This window comes from Rhinopithecus roxellana, chromosome 15 (genome assembly GCF_007565055.1).
Source record: "Rhinopithecus roxellana isolate Shanxi Qingling chromosome 15, ASM756505v1, whole genome shotgun sequence".
NCBI classification, from domain to species: domain Eukaryota; kingdom Metazoa; phylum Chordata; class Mammalia; order Primates; family Cercopithecidae; genus Rhinopithecus; species Rhinopithecus roxellana.
In genome coordinates, this window is record NC_044563.1 from 48932274 (window position 1) to 48959857 (window position 27584).

Here is a 27584-nt window from a genome sequence, read left to right on the forward strand (position 1 = left end):
TTTGTGTTCTAGGCAGACGGAACAATATATGTGAAGGTCTGAGGAGAAAGGCAGTCCCATCGTATTTAAGCAACTGAGGAAATCCAGTGAGCCTAGAATGTGGATTGTGAGGAGAGTGGTAGGAGACAGAGCTGGCAGTGACAGCAGGAACCAGATCATGGGAAATTTGAGAATCATTTTAAGGAGTTTGGGTGACAAAGAGCCAGGTACTGTCCTTAGGGGCTCCCATGCGTTCTTTCAAGCATTCACAATTCTGTGGTATAGGTGTTATTAGCCCCATTTTGTTGATGGGGAAGCTGAGGTTTTGAAAAATTGTCATTTGCCCAAAGGCACAGGCTTAGAAGGTCAGTGCAGCCAGGTATGAACCTCGGTCTCTCTGGCTTCATTTTTTTATGATACTATATGCCTTTGGAACATGAAGTCTGGCTCTTAGCTTTATGATTTCAGGCCACCTTCTAAATTTCCTTTAACCGCAGTTCACTAACCTGTAAAATAGATAATGTGTTAGTAAATACAAACCTCGTATACTTGTAGAAACAAATGGAAATACACATAAAGGGCCAAGTATAATGCTACCACTGCTCATGGACCCAGATTCTTGTACAGAGAAATGTTTTTCCTTCACAGTCCCAGTGAACTGGGATGGAACCCCATGAGCTGCCACCTACATGTTGGCTTGGTTGTCAGTTCTTTTTCCAAGGATTAACTGAAATCTACACAGGCATCATCTTTGCACACATGGAATTTACTCCCCTGGCTAGTTGACAGGTTCAGCTAATTGGGCTCTACTCTCTGCCCTACAAGGCTACCGGCATTTGAGCTCCAGGTCTGCTGGTAGGAGTGACCCTGAGGCTTCCCTACTCTCCAGAGCACCTTTCCCCTCATGAGCTCCCTTATTGCCCATTTCCTGTCTCTCCAGAGTCTACTGCGTCTGTTCTGCCTACACCTTAGGAAGAGAGCTCCACTGTTGGCGCAAATTGTTATTTAGCTTTTTTTTCCCCATTATTTAACTTTTCTCATGTTGGTCTTGAGGGCAGACATTGTCTCTTCTCTGTATTTCCTGTAGTACTATAGTAGGCACCCAGTAGATTAAAATTCCTTTTACCAGGATAGCGCTTTATGTGTATCAAGGTTGGTTTTTTTTTTAGGCAGAGTGTTGCTCTGTCACCCAGGCTGGAGGGCGGTGGTGTGATCTCGGCTCACTGCAACCTCTGCCTCCTGGGTTCAAGCAATTCTTGTGCCTCAGCCTCCTGAGTAGCTGGGATTACAGGAGCACGCCACCACACCTGGGTAACTTTTGTATAAGGTTCTTTTGTAAGTTTTTAAAAATCTTAACGGCAGTCCACTGAAGTAGACAGAGCATTCTTTTAGTATGCCCTTTTAGTCACAGTCTTTCTAGCACCGTTGGAGAAACTAAGGTCTACACATAAGCAACATGCCCATTAACTAATTTTTTATTTCAATAGGATAGACATTTACAAAGTGTAACTCTGTCCCAGAGGCTAGGAAATAGAGCTGAAAGGCATAATCCCATCCCTTAAGGATGAGGCAGATATTTGAACAAAGAATTGTATACAGCAAGTGAAGTTTTAGGACAGAGGAGTGGTGAAAGTGTTTAGCTTTATCTGGGGAAGATCAGTGAAAGATTCACAGAGAAAGAGATGCTGGCATTGGACTTCAAGGACTTCAAGGTACAGAATGGGTGGAAGGGAGGGCATCCCAGGCAGAAGAAATGGCACATACCAAAGCCCAGAGGAGTGCACAGACAGGCACTTTGGGAGGCCCTGTAGCATCAGCATGTTGGCAGGAGATGTATAGGAGGTAGAGGGGAAAGATGGCTATGACTACCGTTGGTAGGACCCTAAGACTTCCAGAAGCAGGAGACTAAAAGGGCCCTTTATGGTTCCTTCCCCTTCATTCAGTCTACCCGTCACTAGCACTTCTTTCCAGTCATATACATTCCGTAAATGTCCTTTAAGCTCTGGATGGGCTTTCTATTGTCCTTGCTTTTTTGCACCCCAGCTTGCCTGCACATGGATTTGTCATCTCCTTTTCATGCTGAAAGAAAACAGATTTATTGCAGGAGGAAACTGTGACATGATAGCTTGGAGGAATAAAGGTTACCAGGTGAAAGGACATCTGCGTCATTTATTCTCTGTGGCATGAGGTAGCTGAGAAGGAATAAAGTCCGTCTGTGACCAAACACCTGTGTTTCTGTCTCGCTGGCAGGGTCACCAGAGGGGAGCTTTAAATTGCTCTTTAAATGAGTCAGACCTGTTCCCCTGGAGACGAGGCTGGTGCAGCTTGAGCTCTGTGGGCAAGTCTGACTGGGCCCTTCTCACTTTTGCCTGTGTTTGCCTTGCAGCTGTGTAAATGAGTATGGAAGATTATGATTTCCTGTTCAAAATTGTTTTAATTGGCAACGCTGGTGTGGGGAAGACGTGCCTCGTCCGAAGATTCACTCAGGTAAGGGAACTCGTAAGCCCAGGATTGGGTTTGTCAGTCTAGCCTAAGGGGTTGGGGGAATCTGTCGAGATGGATGACCAGTTTCAATGCCAGGGGCTTAGTGGGTTCCTGATGCACCCTTTGAAAGCTGCATCTGCTTTGTAGCCTAAACAAGGGGTTTTTAAACCACCTCCTGGGAGCATGGCCCTGGGAGTCTCCACCAACCCTCCCACGCCTCTTCTTGCTTCCTTTAATGACAAAGGCAAGTGGTTTTGCTGTCAGTGTGCAGTATCAAAACTAAATTATTGGATAAAAGTAAGTTACTAGTTAATAATCCCCAGGTGGAAACAAATGAATCTGGACATCAAACTGAACCTAAATTTTTTAAAACTCTAATACAAATTAAACCAGTCAAATTCTGCCTATGCCCCCTTTAATCCTCCCAGGAAACTTGAGTGAATCATTTTCATTTAGGAGCAAATAGGCCAATTTTCTAAATCTCTTCAGTGGGAACGACATGAAAATAGTGAAGAATTATCTGAACTGAACTGATTGGTCCCTCTGGGTTGGATTCGATTCTTATCGTATGATCTAAGTACAAGTTCCCTTTGAGACTACCCTTTTGAGAATCACTGCTGGAGATTATATACTGCTTTCATATGGAAACGAGTGAGAACTCATTCCGAAGTTGACCTTTTTTGTGTGTTTTCCCCTGAAAAATATGAATGGCACCCTTCGTAGGACCATTACATACATATCTTGAATTTTCATAAAGTATTTGTTCAGCAAGTTGGCACCTGCCCCCCATCTAAGGCATAGGATAACCTGGCGCTGTGGAAAGAGCACTGGCTTGGGAGTTGAGACATGGGTCGTAGTCCTGGTTCTGCCCCTGGCTTGCTCTGTGAGCCTGGGTAAGTTACCTCCCTTTCCTGGGGCTGCCTATTGCACGTTAGGGGCTGGGTGAGCTCCAAGGCCCCTTCCAGCTCTGACAGTCTGTGGTTTTGTGGAGAATGAGAGAGGCAGATTGAATAACAAACAGCTAGAGGGGCCAGAGTCACTTTGGCAATGTCAGGGTTTTTCCCATGATAAGTGAATAGAACCCATGCTTTTTAAGCCGTGGCCTGCTGAAACCAAAAGTAACAAGCTAATAGGCATCTGGGCTCAGTCAACCGCCATGGAGATATATGGGAAACTCCAACTGGTTTTACTTCTACCTAACATTAGTCATATTTTCTGCTTTTGACAAAAGGATAAGACTGCAGAGATGTAGCAAAGTTTTCAGTCCCTTTATCAAAAGTTTCCTTGACCTTGACCTTGTCTTGGTATTGAAAGGTCACTTAGGACATTGTTCAACCCACCTCTCTCACTTTATAGATGAAAGGTCAGATCTAGAGGGGCTAAATGCCTTGCTTAGGATCTTATATTGTGAGATTAGATAGAGTGGCAAGGCTGGGATTAGAACCCGGGTTCCAGGTTCTAAGCCTGATAATTTCTACCTCCTATACATTCTAACTTCTGAGACCATTCTCTTTAAAAGCACAAACTCTGTCATTAGAGGTGAAAATGTCTCCATTTTCAACAGTAATTTTTTGCCAACAAGCACATTTTTCTTCTTTCTGTCTTTTGTGTCTACATTTTACCCCTCCCATCCCCTCAACTCCACCATAAACTCATATTTCAGAGGCAAGATTATGTTTGTTTTTATTATTTAGCAGACAGTTAAAATGAATCAGATCTAGCTGTTTTTTAGGCACAGGGGTTGGGGAACAAAATGGTGGGTGAAACATTGGGAAGAGTTTGTTTAACTTTTTGGCATTATTGAGGTGCAAAACATCTGGAACTATAAAACTTGAAGCTTGGCAGCTTTTGTTTCTGAGCCAAACCAAAACAGAAGAAAATTGATTCAATATTTGAAAGTAAAGATATGAATGTTTATATTTACATCTTTTGCAGACATGCAGTAGAACATTTTCTTTTGGTTTGAAGTTCAATCTTTTAAGTTAAAACTTTAATTAATTCTTAATTAAAGATATCTGCGTCATAGTTGCCAGAACTAATAAAGTCAATTTTACTTTAATTTCTGGAAATTCTGGAATATAAGTAAAGAGGGAAGAGAAACTGGGTGAAGAGTTCTTTCTTGACAGAATTTCTTGCTACCCCCAACTCCCTCCCTAAGCTTATAGGAAACATTATGTAATAGTAAATTGCATAAATTATACTTGTGCCTTTGTTAAAATCTCATCTTTCTGGTTAAGTTTCCAGTTTGAAGTAAAGCATTTTGTTTGTTTGTTTTAAAATGGCTTACATCAGCCTCAAACTCATTGAATTTGAGGCCCAGAGAGGGTGAGTGGTTTGTCTGAGGTTACACAGAGATCCTAAGGCTGCTGCCTCCTGGTTTAATGCTGTTTCTACCCTACTGTCCCCTTGATGACTTAATTTTCTTAGATTATCTTCCCAATGTCATTGGCTTTGATCCATGTAATTACGTATGCATGGTACATTGCACTGAGGAAAACAGTGATCACCCTGGGGCAAAGGAAAATTCAGAAGCTTCTGGAGATCCAAAAAGACAGATCCCAAAACTCTCTTATTCCTGCTTCTCATGCTGAGTTTTTATTTGTTTTTTCATATTGTTGCCCACTCCCATGGCTGTCCATGCTCAAGACTGATAACTAGTTTTAAGTACCCTTGATTTTACCTCTTAGAAAGAACCTATCCGGTTTGTCCTGACCTTTCCGATTCTGATATCATCCCTGTGGTTGCATGCCCTTCAATCTTATCTTCATGTCTGATTTTTCTGTTTCATTCTTAAAATCAGGTTCCCCTGCCCTTTCTCAGTTTTCTCCTTCACCTGTCTTATCTCCTTTTCTCTGTCCTCCTATCTCTTTCCTCTTGTTTCAGCATTTCTCTCTCACACTTTTTCCCTCTTTTCTCTTTCCCTTAAGACATGCATACAGAGTTGCACAGGGCTCCCTTGAGAGTAACCAGAGTTCTCTTTTCTACCAGTCAACTCAGCTGAAGGAAGGACCTGGTGATAGGGGTTGCTGGGGGAGAGGAGAATTTCATTTAATGGAAATATTTGCTTAGCTGTTCTTTTCTATTATTTCTTCTTCAGGGTCTTTTCCCCCCAGGTCAAGGAGCCACAATTGGAGTTGATTTTATGATTAAGACAGTGGAGATTAACGGTGAAAAAGTAAAGGTAAGGTGCTAAATATTCACTGAGGTTGTCATGTGCTATGTGAGAGGTTAGGGGAAGTAGTGCTTTCATAACATTTATTAAATCTCCTAATTGAAACCCACATTGAAACAATGCACTCAGCCATAACAGCTTATTTCCAGAGTTCTTCTAGTCTTTTTTATGGGGGAAGGAAGGAATTTTGGATGACGTGTTTACAAATTAGAAGACAGAATATGGCTAAGGCAAGTTTATCCTGTCTCCTGTCGTGTCACAAGTGACATAAAGACAAGGAAGAAATTTCTTTTTGAATCTCTTGAGATGGGCCAATAAGCAGGTGCTACCTCCTCTAAACAGCAGCCCCATGAAAAAGCCTCCTGATTTCTATATTTCATTATGAATCACTTATTTAAATTATCCTGTCTCCTATCATATCCTTGTCTCTAAAAAGGAAAGACACTAAATGAGGAGTACGGGAAAGGATACATGCTCTCTACCCCCTGCTTCCTTCCCCTCCAGCCTTTGTGGCTTCTGGATGGTTTAGTACCTGGAAGACGTATGGTGTGTCCAGGAACAGGACAAAGGAGAGAATGTTTATTGAGTACCTACAATCTGCCAGTGCCTCTGCTGGGTGCTTTTACATATGTTATATTTAGTTTAGTCCTCACTGTAAACCCATGGGGTAAGTGGTATTATCCTCATTTTACTGGCTTCAGAGAGGTTAAATAACTTACTTATCCATGGCTACACATAGATAAGTATAGGAAAGGGGACAGGCAGGATTTGAACCCATTTAACCAAACAATATACACCACTGCCTTTCTGGGGTCTCCCCTGCCATGAAAGAAGAGGGGAAGAAAGGCACACTAGGCCTGTCACCTGGAGCAAGGAAAGGAGGAAGGTGATGGAAAGAAATGTGAAGCGAGACTAAATCACCTGGAAGGAGGGTAAATATACTGATGTTTGGCACTGTGCTCTACCTGCCGTCAGAGTTACTGAAGTTCCACAATTGGCTCTTCAGAGCTGGGCCTTATGGAAAGAAGTGATAGCCAAGGCCGGGTACAGTGACTCCCACCTGTAATCCCAACATTTTGGGAGGCCAGGAATTGGAGACATAGCGAGACTCCATGTCTTCAAAAGATAAAAATTTGTCTGGTCATGGTGGCATGCACCTGTAGTCCCAGCTACTCGGGAGGCTGAGGTGAGAGCATTGTTTGAGCCTGGGAAGTTGAGTCTGCAGTGAGCCATGATTGTGCCATTGCACTCCAGCCTAGGTGACAGAACGAGACCATGTGTGTGTGTGTGTGTGTGTGTGTGTGTGTGTGTGTGTGTGTGCATGTGTATGAGGGAGAGACAGACAGACAGACAGATGGAGTCGGGGGGGTGTGGGGGAGAGATGGAAAGAGGGAAGGAAAGGAAGGAGAGCCCAGCCATCGGCAGCGCAATGAAAACTGGCATTTTAGAGTTTTACCTTGATTCCCAACCTAAGCATCCTATGTTTGGGTCCATTTATTTGCATCCTTCTCCCATATGTACATGCTCTCTTTCCTTTGAGTGCCTTGGGAAAAGCAGAGAAGCTCCATAATGCTCTTTAGCATTTTCTAGATACTTGCCATCACAGAGAAGTGTTTAGGAGGAGGTCCTTGAGTAGAGGCCAGAAGCTCTCTCAGTGTCTCTTCCAGCCCTGACTACTAAAATAGCTCGTACTGCAGAGACATCCACACCAAATACAGCAGTGAATGGGGAGCTGGAGCACTGGAAGAGAAAAGCAGGGTATGAAATCCACATAAATGCTAACTAAAAAGTGAACAAAAATAGTGTAGGGGATGGGGAGAAGGAGTTAGGCTATGGGGACAGGAAAGAGAGACAGGAGTGTGCTCAGGAGGCATTGATGGGAAAAGCCTTTTGTAGCTTTCTGTTGTCCTAGCGGAGGGGAGGTAGTTACCCAAGGAGTTGGGTAAAGATAACTACTGTTTCATGCATTTTACTTCCAGATATTTGAGTTTTCCATTCATTCATATATATATATATGAGTTCATTTATTTGATCAGAAATGTTAGTGCCTACTACCTTCCAGGCACTGGCTTAAGTAAGGGTGAATAAGGAATGGTCCGTGGTGTTAAAGAACAGGCTTATTTTTCTTTCCTAAATTCCCGGGCATAAATATTCCATTTATTCTTTCTGCAAACCTTATTTTAAAGTGCTTATTACAGTCTGCAAAAAATTGATATTTTTATAACATCTGACTCCACCATAAGGCCACAGGCTCCCCAAGAGCAAGGTTTGTGTCTTACTCATATTTGTATTCACAGCACACTTTCTGTCCCCAGTACGTTTTCAGGCTTCTAGAACTTTATAAAAAGTGACAGTTGGCTCATCTCCCACATCCAGTCCAAATCAACTTGCCTGTGATTCTTTCACGCCCAATATATAAAATAAAGATACAGAGTGACCTTCTTCAATCACATTAATTTAAGGGCCTCATTAACATGTGGGCATATGAGGAATAACTTCTTTAATCCTTCCTTAGAAGAGGGCAGAACTGCACAGTTGTTGTCTTACTGTCATCCTTTTTTTTGTTTTTTGTTTTTGTTTTTGAGGCAGGCTCTTGCTCTGTTGCCCAGGCTGGAGTGCAGTGGTGCAATCACAGCTCACTGCAGCCTCGACCTCCTAGGCTCAAGTGATCCTCTCACCTCAGCCTCCCAAGTAGCTGGGACTGCAGGTGTGTGCCACCATGCCCAGCTATTCATTTTTATTTTTATTTTTTGTAGAGATGGGTCTCACTATGTTGCCATATTGATCACTCCTGGGCTCAAGTAATCCTTCTGCTTCAGCCTCCCAAAGTGCTGGGTTTACAGGCGTGAGATACCACATCCAGCCTGTCATCCTTCTTCTTTAACATTTACTGAATATCTTTTCTCAGTGATGTTTAAGTGTCTTTTTGCTAGTAGTTTGCAGGCTTTCCCAGAGCCTCATAAAGTCAGTGGATAAGAGAATCCACCAGTGATTTGTATGGCATCATCCACTTGGTGAGTGGCAGGACCACTCTCCTGACACCCTCGTCAGTGTCCTCTACAAGTATCATTCTTTCCAGGATGGCTCCCAGGATTGAAGGCAGGGAATCCAAGGTATTAGAAAGATTCTTGTAGCTATTAAGGCCAAGTAAGCACCAAATCAGTAAAAACAAAATTAATGAAGAGGCCCTTCTCTTAAAATGGTCTGCATTATGAAGGTGACCTCTGGTAGAAAATATAATTAAAACATATATAGACCACTGAACTGTATGCTTAAAAGTGGTTAAAATGATAAATTGTATGTGTGTTTTAGCAGAATAAAAAATTAGAAAAAACACAGAACTTTCTCATGTAATTTTTAGTCTATTATAAATTAATGAGTAATAAGCAAAATTCTAAGCTCAATTTAAACCATTTTAGCCTTAGGAGATTAATCATAATAGAAATAGAAGATTTGCTGTATCTCCTTCCAATCAGGTATATGTTGATAGATAGGCGAGTCATGAAAGTATTTCTATGTATTTGTTTCTTCAACCATCTGTCCATCCATTCATTCCTCCATCCTGTGTTGTAGTAAATGTTTTGTGCCAAGCACTGTGGTGGTAAAGCATCACTATCCCTTAGTAACTTACTGTCATCTAGCTCCATCTGTGACATCTTCTTTAATACCCTACTAATCTGTTAAGTAGAATTGACCAATTCCTCCCTTGTGATTCCACAATCCTTTGTTCATTCAGTTAGCCATCATTCACATGTTTCTACCACATACTATGTACTGTGTTAGGAAGGTACTGGGGCTGTAAGGTCAAATAGAAGACAGCCTTTGCTCTTAAAGAACTCAGTAGTAGAGTAGTAAACCAATGATTGCAGTACATTATTGTGACGGTGAGGCAATGGAGGTTAAGTAGTGGTGCAAAGAAGAGAGTAGACAAACAATGTAGCCACATGCTACAGGTGAGAGTGGTTAGAAAGCCTGTGGCTGCAGTATTGAAAACATATTGACAGGCATGAGACTAACAGCAGGAGACTCTCTCTTCCTTTTTAATAGAACATCTTGTATTCTACTATAGTTAATTAACTGTGTGTGTCCTTCCTATAGACTGCGAGCTGTTTGAAATCAGGGATGATTTTATTCATCTTTATATCCTCCCTGTGTTTTACTCATCTTTATATACTCCATGTGCCTAGCACAGTGCCTTGCATATGTTAATGTCCTATAGATGCTGAAAGGCACAAATGAATTGCAGAGAATGGTGAAACCAAGTTGAGTGACAAAGGCAGTAGAATATGAATATTCTCAATAATCAACTCTCAGCTAGAAACAGGCAGCCCCCTATGAGAAGGTAACATATCTTGGCATGCTCACACAATCGCTGTTCTAGAAAATATTTCAGTGGCTTTAACCCTCGAAGCTGTTCTCAAGATGTGAGAACACACTGATTTCTAATGCTGAACAGTACCTAAATCGCAGTCACAAGTGTTTTAAAGCTGCACTGAGTGCAGCTTTAAAACAATAACCCATATTCTAAGACACATCCTGGCAGAGAGGAACCGTGTCCCTAGGTTTGAGGCAGACAAGAGAAATAGCCTTTGTCCCAGCAAAAACCATAACATCTGTACAGTGGCCTTTAGCATACACAGGCTTTCATGTGTATGATCGAAGAGCAGCTGCAACTGCAGATCAAAGGAGAGCCTTTGTGTGGTGCTGATTCATGGCAGGGACTACGGGTCACTCAGCAGTCTCTTTAGCTAAGCTGGTATGAGCAGAGAGTGACACCAGTGGATTTATCCTCTTTAGATACAGATGCACATTTTAGTTAGTCTTTGGTGGCAACTGCAGCATGGGAGCATGAAATGAATCCTCAACTGGAAATAGAAGGCCTGGATGCCGAGTCCTAGCTTCGTGGGTAACCAGTTAGTTAGGGGACAGTTTCCATTCATATGGGGAGGTATACACTTGCCTACCTCACTGGGTTGTTGTAAAGATTAAATGAGACCATCAGTAAATATTTGAGCACCTCCTGTTTGCCAAGTGCTCTATTTGCTCTAAATGGACCCTGACGTCTCCCTCATGAAGATTTCAGTTTAGTGGGAAAGATGGCTGTTAAACAAATTATTAAAAATAAGTGATTCAGGCATGTCAGGTGCCATGAGGGAGAATGGCAGGATGTATCGCAAGAGAGACTGTGTGGGGTGGAGGAGGGGTTTAGTGGGAACCTAACCTAATCTGAAGGTTCCGGAAAGCCTTCCTGAGGAAGCGGTCTTATTTACTGGACACGAATACACCTGTGACCTGCAAAATTGGTGCAATTAGAAGGAAAGATCAGTATTTTCGTTGATGTTCTTATTTCTCAAGGCCATGTGATTTGTACTCTGGAGAATAGTTCGTTTTCAGTAGTTGTCTACTCTGTGCAGGGAAATTCAGGGAAATTGAGAAGTATTGTCTTCTTTGTTATTAGAATTATTAGTTATTAGGACTTAGAACTGGTTGATAACTGCAGAAAAAGTGAACCTTCAGCAGATTGTGTGTTATTAACCACTTTTTGTAAAGAAATACTCAAAGCCCAATGAGATTAAGTGACTTGACCAAGGTCATAGAGCTTAAGAGACTTGAAGGGAAATTATATTGTTGTCTGCCATGGCATGGTTCTTGTTTTCTTTAACAAATATAATACCTTAATACATTCATTTGAATTTTGAACTGGAAAAGTGGTGAGGCTGGCCGTCCCTCCAGTTGCTGATTAAATGCCAGCAGTCACAGGATAACAGCTTGCCGTGTATCATGCCTTTTGTAATATGGCATTGTGATTAAGAAAGTGGGCTCTGGGACCACAATGCCTGGTTGAATTGGTTCTGGGACATACTGGCTATGAGATGCTGAGCAAGTTAATTAATCTCACTGTGCCTCAGATTCTTCATGCAAGAAATGGGTATTGTAATAGTATCCACCTCATAGGGTTATTGTGAGGAATAAGTGAGTTGCCACAAGTAAAATGCTTAGAATAGAGCTTGGCACGTAATAAATGCTTGACGAATTTTCTTTATGTATTTTTTAAGAATGAAAAGGAAACTCTTAACAAAGAAAAAAAAAACACAGAAAACAAAATAAGCCCCTCTTCCTAACCAGAAACACACCCAACAATTTTTTTGTTTTTAATTTTCAGTGCTTTTTTTTTCTTTAGGGCAGAAAGTAACCATTAAATTATTTGTGTTCCCATTAAACACATTAAACCATTAAAGGTGTTCACATTTCCAAACTAAAGCAAGGCAAAGCTTTTTTTTCTTTTTTTCTCCAACCTGATCCTTCTCCACCTGATTCTTCTGTTATGCCTTTACAGCTACAGATCTGGGACACAGCAGGTCAAGAGAGATTTCGGTCCATTACCCAGAGTTATTACCGAAGCGCCAATGCCTTGATCCTCACCTATGACATTACCTGTGAGGAATCCTTCCGTTGCCTTCCTGAGTGGCTGCGGGAGATAGAACAATATGCCAGCAACAAAGTCATCACTGTGTTAGTGGGTAAGTAAGGGCTAACCAGGAGGGAAATTGATTTGTGGGCATTAGAGGATTTATAATCACATAAAGCTCATACATTGCTACCTTCCAAGAATATAGTCTGTAGCTAATAATTCATGCAGTCAACCTTTAGTTCTTCTGCAATTGAAGAGAAAATGAAATAGGTGCTATCCCATGGTGACGGTTTAGAAAAATAAAGTAGAAAACATTTTCTATCAATGCAGGCTCTAGGGAAGAAGTTAGATGGCCATGAAAGTTATGTGAGCTGCTAAAAATTTTAAAAGTCTAATTACAAGATGAAAGAAATGGCTGTTCTAGAAGAAAAATGTATCTTTTAAGTTGATTAGGAATTCATTATTGAAGCAATTGTTTATTGCCTTAAAAATGGATTTTGGTGAAGTTTTTTCTCTTCCTAACATTTAGCCTGATTTGAGAAACTCTGTGTTTCAGAAAGAATCTGCTAAGGGCAATGCTATAGTTTGTTTCATTTTGTAGGAGAATAAAACCTCTATTTAGTGTCGGGGAAAGCATAAAACAACCCTTGATTTTCTATCATGACTGATACATGCATTGAAATGGACCAAGTCATTAAAAACTTCTCTGTCTGTAGTGGAAAAGTGTCAGTAACCATTTGATCATTAACATATTTTCTTCCTAGAAAGGAACGTTCCTATATAGTCTAGCAATACCTGAATTTGGGAAATTTGAGTAGAGAGCCTTAGAAGCATTGTTAAGTTACAAATTATGGTGAATAATAAGCTCAGTAAACACTTTAGAATAGTGTTATAATTGGTATATGTGTGCCAGGTATGATACGAGGAACTTTATGTATCATGATCCCTGATTTACAGATCAGGAAACCACGACTCAAAGAGGTGAAGCTCTTTTCCCAAGGTCACACAGCATGTAAGATCAACTCCAAGTCCTGTAGTTGTCCAGCTGTAATATGTTATGTTGTAACAAATTGCTAGACTCTTCCTTCAAGCCGCTGGGTGAAGCATCTGTGTTTCTATGAGCTAGTGCTCCCTGTGAAACCCTTTTGGACAATGTTGAACCTTTGCCATAAAGCATTTGAGAGGTCTACATGTGTACCTTCTGTTTTACAGAAACCTTCAGGAACTTGAGTCAAAGCATTACTACCTGGGATTTTATCTAAGGAAGTTAAACAAAAATTTGAGGGGAGATAATTAGTACAATATGAAAGAAGAATTGGCTTAAAAAACAATTTTACTATGGAAAATTTCAAACATAAGCAAAAGTAGAGAAACAGTATAGCGAATCCCCTTCTACACATCTCCCAGCTTTCACAGTTACTAACTCATGACCAATCTTATTTTCTCTTCCCTAGCAATGCGTCCACCTTCTCCCTCAGATTATTTTGAAGCAAATCTCAGCTGTTGTATTAATTCATGTTTCAATATCTGTGTATATCTCTAATAGATTTTTTAAAAGAAAACCTAACCTTAGTGGCATTTTTACACCTAAAATATGTTAACAATTCTTTAGTAGCCTTAAAAACTTAGACAGAGTTCAAATTTCCCTGATCAACTCATGAATTATTTTTTTTGTTTGTTCAAATTAAGATCCAAATAAGATCCAGAAGCCAGGCACTGTGGCTCACACCTGTTTTGGGAAGCTGAGGCAGGAGGATTGCTTGAGCCCAGCAGTTCTGACCAGCCTGGGCAATATAACGAGATTGGCCAGGCATGATGGCATGTACCTGTGGTCCCAACTACTCAGGAAGCTGAAGCAGGAGGATCACCTGAGCCCAGAAGCTGAAGGCTGCAGTGAGCTATGATCACACCACTGCATTCAGCCTGGGTGACAGAACCAGACTCTGTCTCAAAAAAAAAAAAAAAGAACGCCATCTAAGGTCCATACATTGTGATTGACAGCTACATCTTTTCATTCTTTTTTCTGAAGTTTCCACTCCCATTTTTTTTTTCTCTATTAGAATTTATTGCTAATGCATTTGTTTGTCCTATAGGCTTTACAAGTCTAAATTTTGTTTTATAGCCCCTGAGGTATCATTTGATATCACCTCCATCACCTGTATTTCTTGCAGATTTGTAGGTAAGTCTAGAGGCCTGATGACAGTCAGGGTTTTTTTGGTTTTCTTTTTAGACAAAACACTACATATATATCATACTCTGAGGGGTAGTTCTCATAGGACAGGCAAGAAGAATGCTTGATTCTTTTTTATTCACCACTTTTCAAGGTAATGAGCTGGTTCTCCAATATCTTCTAAAAGTAACTATTGACATCTGTTTATATTTTTAATATTATTATAAATTTATAGATTTAAATAGATTTGATGGGCTGGGCACGATGGCTCACGCCTGTGATCCCGGCACTTTGAGAGGCCGAGGCAGGTGGATCACTTGAGGTCAAGAGTTTGAAACCAGCCTGGGCAACACGGTGAAACCCCATCTCTACTAAAATATACAAAATATTAGCCAAGCATGGTGGCGTGTGCCTGTAATCCCAGCAGGAGACTGAGGCAGGAGAATCTCTTGAACCTGGGAGGCAGAGGTTACAGTGAGCCGAGATTGCACCACTGCACTCCAGCCTGGGTGACAGAGTGAGACTCTGTCTCAAAAACTAACTAACTAACTAAATTTGATGTATTTCAGTCCCTTGCAATTATTATTACTGATGCTCCCATTATTCCAACTTTACCAGTGGGAGCTTCTTCAAATGGGCTCCTGAGTCCTTTTGATATGACCCCAGGAATGTTGGATAATTTTTTTGCTTTCTGGCACAACAAGTGTTCCAGTCACATCTTGTGCATTTCCTGCCCCAGACCTGGAATTAGCCATTTGTTCAAGAAGTGCTTTATTTTCAATAGGGAGTCGTATTTAGAGGCCACAACCTAGGTGTTAGGAGCCCTCCTGTTTGGCCATTGTTTTTAGGCCTTTCAGTGGACAGAGCTTGTGTATATGTGTGCATGTGTGTGGTGGATTCTGTAGCATCCTCAGGAGGGTTTTCCTATTAGGTTCTGCTAGCGTTCCGACTCACAAGACTACCGTAGACCACGCATGGCATCGTGTTCACTTAGAAGGACACAGGACAGGAAACACAGCTTAACAGCAGATCAGCATCCAGCATCCCTCTTCAGTGGAAGTAATCCTAGTAGCAGTCCACGTAACTTTCCAGGACCTCCTACCCAGTCCCCACACCCCAGACAATTCTAGTATGAGGGAGCAAGGTTCATGTCAAACAAATGGAGGATCTGCCTTGGCCTAGCAGCCTCAATACCCCATAGGAGCCTAAATCTATCATAACAACTCCACAATCATAACTTTCAGGGTCTCTTCAAGTGAAGTCACCACATTCAGGGAAGCTCAAGGCTATGGCTTCCATTAGGTATTTATAACTCATAGATAGAATTCCCAGACCAGAAGTAATTTATCAATGAGGGGTCATTTTTACCATAAGTGCTGTTGCCAGATAATATAATTGATATACCTTTGTCAGGTTTCCTGGAGAATTTGAGGTAGGTAGAAAACTTTTTAAAGATAAAATACATCATGAATTATTCATACTGATACTTCTATTTATAATTCAGGACTGCAGAAATTTTACTTAACCTCATTAATCTTATGTTTGTATTTCATTTTTCCTATGCCAAAAGTCCCAATTCCCAAAGATACCAGCATAACTACTAATTTGCTTTATCCCATAATACACAGATAGCAACCTCAGAATAATAATACCAACAGCACCACCACCAAGAATGATTACTGAAACAGTTCAAGATTGTTTCTTCAATTATTTTTGTCCTTAGGCTATATACCACTGGGGTTGCATGGGATCACTGTATTTTAAACACCTTGAAATAGTTACTCTGTTGGCCCAGCTCAGTGGCTCAATCATCTATAATCCCAGCACTCCGGAGGCCGAGGCAGGTGGATCGCTTAAGCTCACAAGTTCAAGACCAGCCTGGACGTGGCGAAACCCTGTCTCTGCAAAAAAAAAAAAAAAAATTGGCCGGGCACTGTGGCTCAAGCCTGTAATCCCAGCACTTTGGGAGGCTGAGACGGGCGGATCACGAGGTCAGGAGATCGAGACCATCCTGGCTAACATGGTGAAACCCCGTCTCTACTAAAAATACAAAAAAAAAAATTAGCCGGGCGAGGTGGCGGGTGCCTGTAGTCCCAGCTACTGGGGAGGCTGAGGCAGGAGAATGGCGTGAACCCGGGAGGCGGAGCTTGCAGTGAGCTGAGATCCGGCCACTGCACTCCAGCCCGGGCGACAGAGCAAGACTCCGTCTCAAAAAAAAAAAAAAAAAATTAGCTGGTCATGGTAGTGCATGCCTGTAGTCCCAGCTACTGGGGAGGCTGAGGTGAGAGAGGATGGCTGGAGCCCAGGGGACGGAGGTTGCAGCAAGTCAAGATCGTGCCACTGCGCTCCAGCCTGGGCAGTAGAGCCAGACTTTGTCTCAGTTAAAAGAAAAAAAGGGTTATACTCTGTGTGGTTATTCCACACATGATGAACATGTTCATTTGCTTAATTTTGCTTTCAGTTTTTAGGGATTGTTTTTTAAATTTAATTTTGAAATTAATTGTATAATTATATAAAGCATTTTTAAGTTCCTAAAGTAAAATCTACAAAACAAAGTATATTCAGAGAGATCAGGTTTCTATTCCTTTCACCTCAACCCTGTTCTTTCCATAGGTACCCATTTTCTTTTAAATTAAGATTTTGGTTTATTCTATTAAAAAATAAAGAACTAAAATACGTGTGTAATATATGTATTCATATCCTTCCCTTTTTCTTGGATAGACAATTGCATATTGTATATACTTTTTTTTTCTGCTTTGCTTTTTTTTTTCTTAACAGCATATCCCAATGTTTCCATTACATGGCAGCATATAGAAATACTCCTAATTGATTTTTACAGCAGCAAATACTCCATTGTGTGGATGTACCATAGTTTATTCAGTCAGTGCCCTACTGATGGACATCTGGGTTGTCTCTAGTTCTTGCCATTATGAATGGCACTCTTTTTTTTGTTTTTTTTTTTTTGAGATGGAGTCTCACTCTGTCACCAAAGCTGGAGTGCAGTGGTGTGATCTCAACTCACTGAAACCTCCACCTCTGGGGTTCAAGTGATTCTTCTGCCTCAGCCTCCCAAGTAGCTGGGACTACAGGCACGTGTCACCACACCCGGCTAATTTTTGTATTTTTAGTAGAGACAGGGTTTCACCATATTGGCCAGGCTGGTCTCGAACTCCTGACCTTGTGATCCACCCACCTTGGCCTCCCAAAGTGCTGGGATTACAGGTATGAGCCACTGTACCCAGCTGGCACTCATATTTTAAAGTAAACATTTCAGTAATCACAGTCACATTTGTTTTGCTTTACTCGCCCATCTGTCTGGTTTGACTTCAGATCTGGAGTTGAATTTTGATGCTTCTCAGCCTGCAAAAAGTCAAATGCTGATTCTTTATTTGATTTTACTACTGTTATAGGCAACAAGATTGACCTGGCTGAAAGGAGAGAGGTTTCCCAGCAGCGAGCTGAAGAATTCTCAGAAGCTCAGGACATGTATTATCTGGAGACCTCAGCCAAGGAATCTGATAATGTGGAGAAACTCTTCCTTGACTTAGCATGCCGACTCATCAGTGAAGCCAGACAGAACACACTTGTGAACAATGTATCCTCACCCTTACCTGGAGAAGGGAAAAGCATCAGCTATTTGACTTGTTGTAATTTCAACTAAAGGCTGAGGCACGGAGAAGCAAAAGGAATCAGCAACTGCCCTGATGGGCCATGAGATGCTGGGGAGATCTGGCGATGACTGTGGCTCCCGCTCTCGGACCTTCTGACTCCTGTGGGCTCCTGAGCTTACAAAGCATGGCAGGCCAAGGGCCTCAACCACAGGCCAGCATTAGCAGAACATATAATGGTTTCACCCTTTTGCAGTCTGGAGTTGGAGCAAGGAGAAAATTGCACTAGGCACTCCATGATCTGCAGAGCATGTTGCTTTTGTTTTTTTAAAAAGCAAGTAAAAGCGCATTCCTGAACAGAGTCCAGGGGGAAATGTACTGTAGGGATCCCTCCTGCACATCAGTGGGTGCATGTGGGAGCTGTTCTTTAGGGCTTCAGTGGTAATCATCTTGGGGCCCTGGTTTTCTTGTCTACCAGATAAACCAAAACTGGGAAGGCCAAGTACAGTCTCTGTGGTGCGTATTGACGACCCCATGGAGATTTTGAAAAGTGTTATTTCTCTTGTCCACAGGCACTTTCAAGAACTTTGGGATGTAAAAATGAAATGAAACCTTTACCCATGACCAACAGTAACAATCATTGTTTTAATAATATATACAAACTTCATGACTCCTTTTGGTGCTAATGATTCCACTATTTCACAGACCAAACGTTTTAGTACGTTGATGTCCTTAAATGTGTTATAAAGAAATTTAAAAAATGGGGGAAGTCCATGAATCAGCACTCTTTCTCAAAGTCTCATTACTACCTTTTTAAAGGTGGATTTTTGGGAAAAGAGAATAGTTTTCCTTTTATGTTCTCCTCTGAATCTCTACCACTTTCTTCTCTTGTGTCTCCGGCCCTTTATGTAAATGAAAAAGTTTGCAAAATGAAAAAAATAAATGAATAAATGGTTGATGATATTCTAATATAAAAACTTAGCTCTAAGACATTTTGAGTAGTGTGAGGAAACAGACCAGATATGACCAAAATACTGTGGATGAATGGACTGTAGTGCAGGGCTCCAAGCAGAGCACAGTCCTCGATAGTAGGTCACGTCTTTTACTTCCTGGTACTCTCCATCTTGGACAGACCAACGCTTAGGATTTTGTATATTTTTTAGTATGATAAGTGAGAATAGCAACAGATGAAAAGTCTCACAACCTGTTTTTGTATCTTCTGTGATAACCTTAGAAAAATTCTGCTTGTGGAAGCAGATTGAACTGTCATTTATCCCCTCCTTCTTGTAATAATGTTACCTTCAGACGCTTAACCATAAGTTCTTTCTTTTTTCTTTCTCCTTTCCTCTCTGTTTTTCTGGTCTCTCCTTTTCTTCTTTCCTCCCTCCCTCCTTCCCTCCCATCCTTATATGCATGTGTTACTGCAAATCTCCAATTCAAATGGAGGTGTATATGCCTTTACTTAGCCAATTTAAAAACAGGACTCAAAATGGGAGATGTGCTGCTGAATATGTGTTTCTGTTTCTTCAGTGCCATACTTTGATAGCTTCCAATTTGTTCACTGATATAAATGCAAATTGGGAAAATAATTAAACCTGTATGCTGTTGATGCTGTCAGATGTTTCTGTAGCTTGCTGCTTAGCATAACTGAGGGAGGAGTAATGGAATAAGGATATGATGTTTAATTCCACTGTTGCTGTAGATGGTGACAATCTCAGTCCTGATATGTTGATGTTTGAAAGCTATTTAATTGTAAAGAATTGAGTCATGTAAAGACACAATGTGGATAAAGCATTTCTGGCATTTCTCTAGCAGATTCCAGATTGACCAGTCTCTTGCACATGAGATTATGCATATTTTTTAAGGGACTGATACTTTTGATTGGCCTCACTGTGTTTTTCCTGATCCCATGGGAAAGAGAAAGGGATCCCAGAAATTTGACTTGTTTTTCTTTTAGAATCTGTCTCTGCAGGAAAGAAAAGTCATTTTAATAAAAACCAAAATAAATCCCCGCCACTAAGTCAGCAACTAAAGGTATTCAGAAAACAAGTTAATCAAGGAGGGCAGAAGAACATTTTTTAAACTGTAAGGAAATGTTCCTACGTTTAGATTTATTACCTGTCATTTAGGGCAAAAATCCAGTGTCCCCAGCACATGATGACCCAACTTTGTCTCACAGTAGCAAGTGTGTTGAAAATAAAGTTGCTTTGTGAACTTAGAGGAAATGGCTGTGTTAGATTGGACTGATTTAGTTGCAAAATAACACCTTTTAGGGTCACACTTGTATTATTCCCTAGGGTTTAGCCTTCTCTATATACCCTTGGCTAGACTCAGAAGGGGATTAAAAAGCTCTGATGTTGGCCTCTTTCTTCCTTGTTGCTCCTCCCAGCCTTTCCATAACTTACCCATCCACAGCCCACCAGCAGGAACACATGAGAATGTGGGACTTTGTTTCTTTTTTTCTTAGTTGTGTGAATTCCAGATTAGGCCTTACGGATGCTTGTCTACTAATATATCTCAAGTTTGAAAACAATCCCTGACAATTTTGTAGGTGCAATAAATATTAGTCAAATAAACATTTAAGTGCCAAGAAGGAGGGGTGGGGGGAGGAGCTTTTTTTGATTAAACAGAAATTCCTTCAGGTAGAACTTGAGAAAGGACACTAATTACAGTCATCTTAACCAAGGCCAGAACCTAAATTTATTGGTTTGCCTAACAGTCTTATTGTCATGGCACTGTTTGCTAAGATGAGCCTTCTTTACATAAAAATGAACTCTCATCTAGTGGTGGATGAAAAAAGAGAAACTGCTTTATCATAGTTTAATTTGGCTTGAACTACCAGGGTTCATGTATTCCTCCATTTTTGGTGTGATCTTTTTCTTCTTTCAATAAAGTTATTAAATATATGGCAAAACATTTTTGTTTCCAATGAAAATGCATGATACTCATGTCATGGAGTCAGGCTTGGGAAAGTCTATGAAATAATAGTTTGCTGATAATGATATTTTATTATGGCTTTGTGTAGACTACATCCTCAAAGGATTTTGTGCTTCTTTGCCCATAGAAGGCTTTTTCTCCCTTTGTATGCATTTATTAAATCTGTTGAATTATATTAATATTTTTTTAATTTACAGGGCCAATGATCTTTTTTTTTTTTTTTTTTTTTTTTTTTTTTTTGAGACGGAGTCTCGCTCTGTCGCCCAGGCTGGAGTGCAGTGGCCGGATCTCAGCTCACTGCAAGCTCCGCCTCCCGGGTTCACGCCATTCTCCTGCCTCAGCCTCCCGAGTAGCTGGGACTACAGGCGCCCGCCAGGTCGCCCGGCTAGTTTTTTGTATTTTTAGTAGAGACGGGGTTTCACCATGTTAGCCAGGATGGTCTCGATCTCCTGACCTCGTGATCCGCCCGTCTCGGCCTCCCAAAGTGCTGGGATTACAGGCTTGAGCCACCGCGCCCGGCCCAATGATCTTTTTGGTGGATTACTTAGATTAGGCCATGGGCTCTTCCTGACCTTTCTTTTTCTCGGTCTTTTAATCATTTCACGTTTTTATCTCTCCCTGAGTAAAGTGGCAAGAAAACTAAAAATGAAAGTTAAATGGGTTGATTTGACAATGTTTCAAGTTCTGATTTAGAGTTAATAAGGAAGGTAGAAATGATTGACCAAAATAAGATATTTGGATCAGGATTATCTAAGCCGTTTAGATTTGGCCAGAGATGCGAGATTTAACAAAGGACTGGGTTCTTATCTTCTTTCATTCATGAATATATGCTTTGGGAGGACACTGGTGATTCCCACAGAATTAGGCCAATGATTTGCCACATTACCCTTTAAGCTAGCCCATAATTCTACCAGATCCCACACCAAGTTTCAGTTCATGACTCATACCGAATAAATAGCAGTTGTAAATGATTTTGAATTGGTCTTCCTACTAAAGTGAAACATCTTCTTTTAAATCAAGCCACATGAATGAACTAGCACAATCAGAAAAAATGTTTCTTTCTTTTTTTTTTTTTTTTTTTTTTTTTTTGGCATATCAAACCAATGGCCTTCTCCACTAAGCGAGCAACTAAAGGTATTCAGAAAACAAGTTAATCGAGGTGGGCCGAACTTTTTGAACTGTGAGGAAATGTTCCTAAGTTTAGATTTATTACCTGTCATTTAGGGCAAAAATCTAATGTCTTTTTTATTTCTTAATCCTGTAGAACTCTGTATTTCACAGTAACGAGTACTTAGGGGTCATTGCTCTGTTAGCCTCTGGGAGAGATCTTCTAGGGTTTGCCATTACTTTTTTTCTATAATTTTTTGTTGTTGTTGTTTTAACTGCAACTGGTTACTTTTCTCAACTGTGGTCCTGACATGTTTATACTATGATACTTTTGAGACTTCACTAAAGAATTAAAAGCTGTGAAACAACATTTGCTTCTCATCCTTCAGACAAAATGTGTTCCATTTAACCAGCATGGTTAAACACTAATTTTGGGATAAGGGAGGGACATGTTTTCTTTACTTTCTTTTTGGATTTTATTTCTGTGACATGAGCCAATTTGTGTTTGGAAGGAAAGATGCCTTCCTTTACATTCTTCACACTGGCAATTTTTTCCTACTGAATCAAGAAATTATCATCCCTTCAAAACACATATTAATATAGCAACGTTAGAGTAAGGGAGATGGTATATCATCTCCTCAGTCCCTTGATGTTGGAATGTTATTATCATTTCCAGGAGCCATACTTTGAAATTAAAAACAAATGGAGGCATTACCAGTCTGGTGAAGGAATTTTAAATGCAAGACATTTAAAGAATACTTGAAGGATTTGGGGAGACTTAGGTTAGGAAAAAGAGGGTAATACAATTAGTGCATTAGAGCAAGATGCTCTGTGGTTCAGAGGGGTGGAATGAGGCCCACTGAATGAGGCTGTAGGGACACAGATTTGGGTTCCATGTCAGGGAGACCATTCTCGAAAAGTTGGTTCACTATGGGACAGGCTGCCTCAGGTGACAGCCTCTGTCAAGAGGCAAAGATGTGGAGAGGATCCCATTGGTTGGAGATTGGAGCAGGTGACCTATTAACCTAAATTCTCATGTTGTATGTAGTACTTTGCCCCTCATAACATGTTCAATTAAATGTCTGTTAATTCATAGCTAATGATTTTTTTAATGGGCCCTCGTTCTTCTGCCACAGTGCACCCCACCTTCATCTTTCAGGGAAGAGGTTGGTTGCACGTTGTTAGGCCAAGAGACTGACCCTCCATTATGCCCTATGCTGGACTTGCTTTGTCAGTCCATTTGCTGATGTCCTGTTGAAATCACAAATTGGTTCTTGAGTTTAAAATCAAAAGGTATTGTTTTAGTAGAAGTTACATGAAATTATTCATTTATCACTTGCCAAACATAGGCCTTGCTGTTTAATAAATAATGGGTGTCTCCTTCAAGATTTTAGGATATGCCTTTTTAACAGAGCAGAATCTTTTGTTAAAGTTCTCACAAACAGACCAACAAGAAGTTTTGCAGCTCCCAAGAGAGATGGGCTGGTGGGTCACTGACATAAAGCAGTCCCCAAGATCTATTTTAGAGAAGTCTCAATGACATTTCCTTTGTTGGTTTGATTCTCTTGAGAATACATAAGTTTAAAAGAACTGAGGTCAAATTGCTTTATGTGGAAAGCAATAAAAACAAGTATTTTTGACTTGAAAATTAGAGGTAACTGTAAACAATTTTTGCTAATGAAGCCTATGGCCCAAATTATTCCACCTGCAAAATAACTTTCACCCTTGCAAGGCTGATAGATGGCTCTTCACTGGTCTTTTTTTGTTTGTTTTTGTTTTTGTTTTTTTAAGTCATTGGTCTTAAATCAGTATGGTGACAAATCTATTTGAGTTTGATTGAGACTTTCTTGGACTCCTTTGGACAAGAGGTCAGAGCACAAAGGCTAGTCCACCCCTTCTTTGACTTCACCCCTTCTTTGACTTCTTGAGGTATGAGCCAAAATTTTACTTTTCCATTGATTTAAAGCAGAATTTTTGGAGACACTGTGTTCTAGTTCCCGATGGAATCTTTGGTGGTTGGTGACTTCGACACTTCAGAGAGTGATATGGGGAGTTATATAGAAGGGGAAACACTAGTTTAGGTGTGAGGAGTCCTAGTATGCCACAAATTAGCTGAGACTTTAGGCGAAGCACAATGTCTTGATCATCAATCTTCTCATCTATGAGACAGACCTGTCAGGATTATTGTGAAAATTAGATAAGTTGAAAGTACAGTGCTTGGTAAACAGCACTCAAATATTAGTTCCTTTTCTCCTTAATTAAGAGCAGACTTTGAATGGTCTGATGCCAAGTGTAGATCCTTAAGAGACAAAACAAAGAAATTTTCCTGGCTTCAAAGAAAAGAACTCCATTTCTGAAAGGGTGCCTTAAAAGGAAGTCATTTATCTGATCCATCCTTTTGCCTTTGGGCATTGCTGTCACCCTCCATTTCTTTACAAACTTCAGGCAAGGTGGTCTCTCTCTCTCCCAATAGACAATTCCAGGGTTGTAAACTCATTATCAGGAAGCTTAATCTTAGAACTGAAATACCTCACAGAGCAATTTAAACCTCTTTCTTCTTGATCCTATTCTTCATGGGAAGAAAACTGGGTTGATCCCTATCTTCTTTTTAAGGAGCCACGTATGCCATTTATTATTGCTCTTTTGCCTATTTAAAACAATAACAGTCAGAAAAAAAATAATGATTATCATTGAAATGATAATCATTAAAATGATAATCATTATTTACTTAGTGAATGTCAGGATAGGTATTTATTACTCTTAGCTTCTTACTGGTATCAGATGTAGATCACAGTCTTACTGTTGATTAACTCTTCAGTTATATATATATATATACTTTGATTCTTTAGTTATATAATTGATAACAAAGTGTGCTTCTGAAGAATTATTCTGGCTGTATGGTTCTTGTTTCCTCCCCTTGGTAAAAATGGAGTCATGAATCTCAGTTTTTTGATCTGCTTTTAGTTTCATATATGACATTATTTGATGTACATAATTACTAACATCCAAAAGGGTTTCTTCCCCTTTCTACATGTGCACTAAATTCTAAAACAAAAATTGGAATACAAAATGCCTAAAAAAGCAAAAATTCATGTACAGAAAAGCAAAAGATAATCTAGTTTGTTAAGATAATGTGTCACTAGCTGGTTGAATAATGCACAGTTTTTGTTTAAGGTTACACAGTTATGCCTGGATTAAATAACAATAGTAAAACCTGACAAGTCTTTTGAAAAACAGCTGCTAAACATATTGCTTTCTGGAATGTAATCATTAGCAACGAATATTCTCTTATTCTGTACAATTGCAGAATGCTAGTGGAACTTTCTTGTAGGCTATTTGACAATGAATGTTAATTGATTTATTTTTTTTAAATGTAAAATCCTCTTATCCCTTTAAGGCCAGTTTAGACTTCCATGTCCCTGTGGTAGAAAATTTCAAATGCTGGCTTCTAATTTCTACTCACTGAAGTGTCTTCCAGACATACCAGATGGTTGGAGCTCCTTTGATAGTATATAAGGGAGCTGCATAAATGTATTTGAACTAACTCGTGAACAAAATTTCTGTTTTCAGCAAAAAAAAAAAAAAAAAAAGGAAAAAGAAGAAACAAACTCTGCTCAAAATTTCAGATAATACAGGAGTAAAAAGAGGTTTTTGATAATCTGAAGGGAAAAAGTGTGCCCCATATATCTTGTACACACTTTTAATGCATGACTTTTAGTATAGAGATGAAATAAAATGCAAAATATATAATTCTGGAGATCTCAGCAGCTAGTTAAAATATTTAGAGAAGCTGCTTTATGAAAACTTAGAGAATCCTTGATCTCCCCCACCTTTCCTATCACTCTATTAAAACATGGATCTTTAATATTAATACACACATAGTTTTAACTAATAAACAAGTTAATCACTGAGTTTTATGAACTCGATTCTTGATATTTGGCTATTGGTTTTAAGCATAGGATATCAGTATTATTTGTATACAGCAGTATATAAAATCTAACCAACTTCAGTATAAGAATAGTACTTGATTTTAAATGTTAATATGCAAGTATTAACAGTATACTACATCATATTTTATGTGTTCATATATTGATCTTTTTACTTAACAAAAAGCCTGTTAGAAATATAACCCACTGATGACCTGAGTCCAATTAGCTGAAAACATTCTGTAGAAAGATGATTGTATGAAAAATTCAATCAACATTAAAAAAGGGAAGGGGCAAGGGAACACAAACTTGAACAAAATGTTATTAAATGAAGTTGCATCTCTTTTTAAAATTAAGATACAATTCATGCACCACACAGTTTACCCTATTAAGGTGTAAACTTCAATGTTTTTAAACATATTCACTAAGTTGTGCAACATCACCACTGCCTAACTTCAGAACATTTTCATTACCTCCAAAAGAAACCCCATACCATTTGCAATCACTCCTCCTCCTCCTTCCCCCAGTATCTGGCAACCACTAATCTACTTTCTGTCTCTAAGAATTTGCCTATCCTGGACATTTCATATAGTCAAACAATATGTGGCCTTTTGTGTCTGGCTTCTCTAAACATAATGTTTTCAAAGCTCATCCATGTTGTAGCATCACTCAGTACATTGTTTTCATGGTTAAATAATATTTCATTGTATGTTTATGCCACATTTTATTTGTCCATTTATCATTTGATGGACATTTGGGTTGTTTCCACCTTTTGATTATAATAATGCTGCTATGAACATTTATGTAAAAGTTTTTTGTATGGGTGTATGTTTTCACATCTCTCTTAAAAACAATTAGTCTAACAAATCATTTATGTTTAAGCAGAACCTCTTGCAATCCTATTTGGTGAGTGCAACTTATGATCTTAGTTTAATTGATCAATTAGGAGACCCCTGAATAAAGACTAACTCCCCAATATATCCATAAGACTTTTTCTATGAGCCTGTCATTTAGATGTGATAATCAATCAATTTCATGAAGACTGTTTCAGTCTTGTAGAAATTGAGTTGCCATCACATAGAGGATTTCTTGTCCTCTGCATTGTTTAAAGGACAACTACCAATCATGCTGGATAAGAGTACTCATTCAATCTTTTAGGATTCAATGAAGTAGCATTTTAAATATGTAAGTTATTTTGTATATTGTCTGTCTTTTAAAGTTTGGACTTTACTTCTTGAAAAAAATTTGTCAAATCGCCAAACCATATGACTGTCCATTCATTGTAGCTTATGTTTTTATTATTCAGAAATAATTCATACTGAGAGTAAAAGAAAAAGAATGTATTTTGTGTGCAAAGGATGAATGTATTAAAAACTTTTTATTTGTAACAATTTTTTAAAAAAACTAAATGGAAATTGCTTTCCCATGTACTTGTATATAAATAAACATTTCCTGTTGCCCACATTTGGATAATCATATGCCATCAAAATATGTAAAAAGCAAACAAACTTTAAGTGTACTAATGTCTTTCAGCATGGTGCAAAATGTGCCCTGGATCTGGGGGATCTGGAGACCTGAGTTTAAATGTTGATTTTCTAACTGGCTAACTTTGGACAAGTCATTTAACATTTTGCACTATGGTTTTCTCCTTTATAAAACAAAAGGCTAGATTAGATAACCTTTAAGGCCTCCTCCGATTATAAACACTAAATGAGACTACTCTGCTATATTCAGGATATGAAAATTATATGCTAATTATTTCTATTGTGAGAAAGATCCTTTATCCTAT

At 39.6% G+C, this 27584-nt stretch overlaps 1 protein-coding gene across 11 annotated transcripts in view; it reads left to right on the top strand.

Annotated features, from left to right (window-relative positions):
• RAB30 (RAB30, member RAS oncogene family) overlaps positions 1-20937 on the top strand; it is a 97527-nt gene extending 76590 nt beyond the window's left edge. For 9 of the 11 annotated variants that reach the window (XM_030918577.1, XM_030918574.1, XM_030918580.1 and 6 more), the window contains 4 exons: positions 2366-2466; positions 5561-5644; positions 11973-12156; positions 17628-20739. In XM_030918577.1, the coding sequence (XP_030774437.1) occupies positions 2374-2466; positions 5561-5644; positions 11973-12156; positions 17628-17878 (612 nt within the window). In that variant the 5' untranslated portion in view covers positions 2366-2373 and the 3' untranslated portion in view covers positions 17879-20739. Of the gene's footprint in view, positions 1-33; positions 207-2365; positions 2467-5560; positions 5645-11972; positions 12157-17627 lie in introns of those variants that run through there. The other 2 variants (XM_030918575.1, XM_010362868.2) reach the window with 2 other exon arrangements.
• The last annotated feature ends 6647 nt before the right edge of the window (positions 20938-27584 follow it).